This window comes from Martes martes (genome assembly GCF_963455335.1).
Source record: "Martes martes genome assembly, chromosome: 9".
NCBI classification, from domain to species: Eukaryota; Metazoa; Chordata; class Mammalia; order Carnivora; family Mustelidae; genus Martes; species Martes martes.
In genome coordinates, this window is record NC_137896.1 from 22,511,320 (window position 1) to 22,517,480 (window position 6,161).

A 6,161-nucleotide genomic window follows, 5' to 3' on the forward strand; every position below is an offset into this window, starting at 1 on the left:
CCTCTTTGCCTACTTGGTGATCTCTATCTGATAAATAAATAAAAACTTAAAAATTAAAAAGAAAAAGAAAAAGGGGTATATATACCGTTGCCACTTGAACAGTGCAGGGATTACAGGTGCAGACCCCTGCTTGCACCGTCAAAAATCTTCATAAATTTTTACTTCCTCTAAAACTTAACTGCTAGCAGCCTGTTGACTGAAATACTTATAGTAACATAAGCAGTTGATAAACACATATCTTATATGTTACATGTCTTCTGTACTGCATTCTTACAATAAGCTAAAGAATAGAAAATCTTAAAGAGCAACTACATTTATAGTACTGTACTGTATAGGTGGACTTGTGCAATTGAAACCCATGTTGTACTGTGAAAATATTAATATTCAGCTTTTCTAAGTTAACATTCCGGAGGCTTCAATATATTTTACATTTCAAATAGTAAGCAACAGTTTTCATCCTTTTTTAGGGTATTTTAATAACCTTTTTATTGCTAAATCCTTTGGGTGTGTTTATAAGATTGGAATTGATGTAAAAGGTATACAGATTTTGTTTACCAATTATATCTAAGTAGGTTTTTTTTTTTTTAAGATTTTATTTATTTATTTGACAGAAATCACAAGTAGGCAGAGAGAGGGAGAGAGAGAGGAAGAAGCAGGCTCTCCGCTGAGCAGAGAGCCCGATGCGGGGCTGAATCCCAAGACCTGGGATCATGACCCAAGCCGAAGGCATAGGCTTTAACCCACTGAGCCACCCAGGCGCCCCTCTAAGTAGTTTTCTCAGAAGTTTTCTATCAGTGTTTATCACTTGTAATTTTACATACATTGTGTTATATTAGTTTCAGGCTCATAATAGTTGCTCAACACTACACCTATGCTATGCTCATTGTAGCTTACTATTTGTCACCATATACGGCTATTACAGTATCATTGACTATATTCCCTTTCGTGTACTCTTCATCATTGTGGACGTACTATGTTCATAACTGAAAGCCTGTACGTCCCACTCCGCTTCACCGATTATACCCATCCGTACACCCTCCTCCCCTCCGGCAGTCACCGTTTTGTTCTCTATGGGTGTTCTTCTGCTTGTTTTGTTTGTTCATATGTGTCTTTGTGTTTATTTCTATTGCCACTTTATTCTGCTAGCAGTTCTTGGCTTGGAGATTCTCATACTATTTTAATTTTATATAGCAGAAGAGGACCTTTTAAAATATTCTTAGATTAATGCAGTCCAGGAATTAGGAATTTCTTTTTCCTAATGCCCAGGCACAGTGATTAGAATGCCATTTATCAGTCCAAACTCTTGTGTTTTGTTTTATGAATCATATTTGTAATACATTCTGAGGTAAATGAAGATAACCTCTTCAGTTGATTTGATAAATGAACCATTACATGTTATGAAACATTGTTTTATATACAGTAGTTTGTCCCATGCTCTTCGCATTGTTTATATTCATGGTTTACCATAGAGCACGAGCCTTGGATTCTTGTGTTCTTTTGGTAACACCAAATTCTTTTTTTTTTTTTTTTTTTTTAAGATTTTATTTATTGTCAGAGAGAGTGTGAGAGTGTGAGCACAAGTAGGGGGGAGTGGCAGGCAAGAAGTGGATGCTACTTAGCAGTGAGTCTGCTTCTCCCTTCACCTCTGTAATCTCTCTCACTTTCGGGGTCTCAAATAAAATCCTAAAAAAAAACCTAAAAAAGAAAAAGCAATCAGTCTCCTCACTGAGCAAGGAACCTGATGTGGAACTCGATCCTAGGACCCGGGGATGGTGACCTGAGCTGAAGGCAGACGCTTAACTGATAGAGCCTCCCAGGTGTCCAGATAATATGAAAATCTTTTTTTTTTTTTTTTTTAAAGCTTTGGTTAATGATAAGCTGTTGGTATACATATCATTTGCTGTATGTCCATAACCACTTTAAATGTTAACTTAGAGTTACGAAATTCATGATCTGGGATGTTTGGGTAGCTCATTTGGTAATTGTCTGACTTGGCTCAGGTCATGGTCTCAGGTTCCTGGGATCAAGCCTGGTATGTTGGACTCCCAAGATAAGTGGGGTGTCTGCTTCTCTGTCTCCCTCTGCCCCTCCCCATACTCGTGTGCACACATGGGCACCAGCTCTCTCAAAGTCTTTTTAAAAAATTCATAAGCTTTGTTCTAAACAGTGCCTTAAATCCTTTTTATTTTCTCCAGTGCAGTACACTGCTAACATCAATGATTTTTAAATTAGTTAAGTGAATTCATACTTGACATATTTTTATACAGATGAATATGTAACTTTTTAAAGTTTGAATGGTGTCTAATAGACCTTAATACTTTGTTTTAACAGAGAAGAAGAAGTTGGATGGGATACAGAGATTAAGGATGATGTGATTGAAGAATGTAATAAACATGGCGGAGTTATTCATATTTATGTTGACAAAAATTCAGCTCAGGTATTTTTTTTTCCCCTCTAACGCCCGAAAAGTTTAATCTGCTCTTTATGCACCTCATTTCAGGTGTTATGATGTTAATAAAGATAGGATGTTTTACTCTTTTATGACTTAGCCTTCATACATACTTGGGGCATATCATCACTGTCCCAGGAAGTTTTTCTTTTGTTTTTTAATTCTGATAGAAATTTTAACATAGTGACTAAATATATATTCCCCAACATAAGGACACTCCTCTAATTGTAAGATTAGACCAGACCATAGTGTGGCAATGTTGCTGGTAGTGTTGAAAGTTTGTCATGAAATCCTGGCATCTTCATTCTTCAGCTGCTTTCAAGTCATAGAAAAAAAGAAGACAAGTTCAGGGAGGGTAAATTAATTTCAGTAAATTTCTAGGTGTACATACTAGCTTATGAAAAAGTATTTGGTTATAGAGCTCTGAGGTTTTTTTTTTTATTTACAGGAAATTTGGAAAAATTGTATACATCCCTTATCTTTTTTATTAATTGTATTTCAGGGCAACGTGTATGTGAAGTGCCCATCAATTGCTGCAGCCATTGCTGCTGTCAATGCATTGCATGGCAGGTGGTTTGCTGGTGAGTTTCATCTTTTTCTGAGTGATTATTACGAAGGGTGTAATTTCAGTGAAAATGCTAAACCCTCATATCTGCTTCTTTCAACAGGTAAAATGATAACAGCAGCATATGTACCTCTTCCAACTTACCACAACCTCTTCCCTGATTCTATGACAGCAACACAACTACTGGTTCCAAGTAGACGATGAAGGAAGATATAGTCCCTTATGTACATAGCTTTTTTTCTTTCTTGAGAATTCATCTTGAGTTATCTTTTATTTAGATAAAAATAAAGAGGCAAGGGTCTACTGTCATTTGTATACAATTCCTGTTACCTTGAAAAAATAAAAATGTTAACAGGAATGCAGTGTGCTCATTATCCCTAACTAGCAAATCCCACTGTATACAAAGCTGTTCTCTTGTTCTGCCTTTTAAATGTACATGTAGAAATTTACATTAAGGATCTATAGGAATAGCTCTAGGGGGGGAACAGATGTGCTTAATGTAAAAAGGCAGACAGGGATGTAATTATGTTTTTAATGTTTCAGAAGCCTAACTTTTTACACAGCAGTTACATTACACGTTTCACTAATGTTGATACTTGGCTAATGGTTTAGCAGAGGTTTCTGGAGTACACATTTAGTGTATGGAAATTCAAGACAGCTAAAGGGCTGTTTGATTAACATCTCATCTTGCATCGTGATCAATTGGCAAGAAAAGGAGTTTTCAAGATTACATTTCTGGATGGTATCTTTTCAATTAATGTATCTGTAAAAGTTTCTTTGTAAATATTATGTGTTCTGATGTGTCTAAGATTCCAAACAAAATGATCCCTGCATTTCCTCAAGATGTTTAGTGACAGTCTGGTAAGCAGAGCAGTCTGAGCAAGAAATAGGAAATGCAGAAATAGGTTTTGTCTGGTTGCATATAATCTTTGCTCTTTTTAAGCTCTGTGAGCTCTGAAATATATTTTTGGGTTACTTCAGTGTGTTTGACAAGACAGCTTGATATTTCTATCAAACAAATGACTTTCATATTGCAACAACCTTTGTAAGAACCACTCAAATAAAATTCTCTTAAAAAGGCCACAAGAAATCTTCATTTTTGAAATGTTTTGAAGTCATAGAAACTTGAATGTAGAATATTAGTTTCTTTGACTTTTAGTAGTTATTCAAGACTTCCTTCTTGGGGAAAATGCTTAGTGTGCAGAGTTTGGGGAGATTGTTGCCCTCAAATTGTTTCTGTACGTTCCTCCATTTCACCATATTTTAGCACTGTACTTTTTAGGGTAATGGATCAAAACCTTAGGGATTTTCCAACAAGAAAACAAATTTATTTAGCCCTTAAACCTGGGTATTCTTAAGTCTCTACTATGTTAGGGCATCTCTGTGAAAAAATGTTTCACTATTTAAATACCAAAATGGTTAAAGTTGAAACATTTAACTGATTTCCCAAACTGAGCTGCATGTTATTTTATTAAGGAATTTGAGCTTTAAGTGTATTTAGGCAACAAGCCATTTATATTCGGAACTCTGCTTCAAATTTTTGTTATCTACCTTGAACCTTTGAATAGGCAATGTTGCTCTTAATGGAATGATTAACTTCCAGTATTGATTCCTCACCTGCTGCTTTCTACAGATTACTAGTGTTAAGGCACAAATTTTATAGGTTTATTCATTTGTGAAAATAATCAGTTGAATCTGGAGGCATCACAATTTTATACCAACTGATCCTTTGTGATGGATACTGAAAATTACTTAATTGCTTCAGTTACTTAACCTAAAGAAAATTTTCAAGATGCAAGTTTATTTTTCAACAGTAGACAGCAGTGTTTTTTCGGGCAGACTTACTACGTTAACAGTTTTTTCTTTCCCAAAGTATCTTCATAATTAAATTTTTTATTCTTGATTGATATTCTATCTGCTTTGTCCTGTTATTACTTTCTGGGGAGCTGGGGCAGCAGACTTAATTATAATCTCATGTTAAAAAGAGGTGGTGCTAAAACATTTCCCTACTGCCCCGGAATGAAATTTGGGTTGTAAATGATACTAAAGCAAATGTGGTACAAGTAATCTGAGTAGTGTGACAAGTAATTCATATGAATTCCGAGTGAATGTTAGAAGTAATCCATTCCTGAGACAACATGCCACACTGGAAAACCTAGCTGCTGTACCTATTTTGGTAGTGTCCTTACGACCCCCCAAATAATGCCAGTGTAGTTTTTTTGTTTTTTTAAGAATTTTTTTGACAGAGACACAATGAGAGAGGGAACAGAAGCAGAGGGAGAAGCCGGCTTCCTGCTGAGCAGGAGCCCAATGCGGGGCTCTATCCTGGGACCCTGGAATCATAACCCAAGCTGAAGGCAGAGGCTTTAACCCACTGAGCCACCCAGGCGCCCCTGCCAGTGTAGTTTCTTATGTCCATCGTTACCATTTTCCTTGAGGGGCAATGCAGTTCAAAGCAAAGTCTGTCAAGGGCTGTGTTGCTGGAGTGGGGGAGAGGCGCTTGGCCTTATTACAAAGAACCGATTTTATGAACCCAATTAACTGAATTGTGTGTATATAGCAGGGGGCCATTTTATAAAATTGACCACCTCGTGGATGGCTGGTTAGAAAATTGGGAGGTTTATGACATTAAGCTACATTGTGTCAGTTTGTTGAATTTGTTTCCCAGTGGATGATTTGTTCTTTTTCTGAAGTCTGCACAAAATCTGAAGGATAATTTTTGGATGAACATAACTTTGGAAATTAGACTTGGGTTAACACTACCTTTTGTAGTGCAACCTTGAGGAAATCTAGACTTAGTTTTTCACCTTTAAAATGGTGAGAACAGGGGTGCCTGGGTGGCTCAGTGGGTTAAAGCCTCTGCCTTCGGCTCAGGTCGTGATCCCAGGGTCCTGGGATAGAGCCCCACATTGCTCTCTGCTCAGCAGGGAGCCTCTTCCCCCGCGCCGCGCCGCACCCCCCCCCCCCCCCCGTCTCTCTGCCTGCCTCTCTGCCTCCTTGTGATCTGTCCGTCAAATAAATCTTTAAAATGGTGAGAACAGCATCAACTTTATGGGGTTGAATAGTAGTTTATTAGAATCTACAATAAGTTCCAGGCATGGAAAATTTTCCTAATTTTGGATTAACAGGATTTAAGAGACAGACCCC

The 6,161-nt window shown here is 37.2% G+C and overlaps 1 protein-coding gene across 5 annotated transcripts in view; it reads left to right on the forward strand.

The window, feature by feature from the left end:
- The window catches only part of RBM39 (RNA binding motif protein 39), a 34,228-nt gene extending 29,301 nt beyond the window's left edge, over positions 1-4,927 (forward strand). For all 5 annotated transcript variants that reach the window (XM_080813085.1, XM_080813086.1, XM_080813087.1 and 2 more), the window contains 3 exons: positions 2,332-2,437; positions 2,952-3,030; positions 3,118-4,927. In XM_080813085.1, coding sequence (XP_080669211.1) covers positions 2,332-2,437; positions 2,952-3,030; positions 3,118-3,218 — 286 coding nt within the window. In that variant the 3' untranslated portion in view covers positions 3,219-4,927. The remainder of the gene's footprint in view (positions 1-2,331; positions 2,438-2,951; positions 3,031-3,117) is intronic.
- The last annotated feature ends 1,234 nt before the right edge of the window (positions 4,928-6,161 follow it).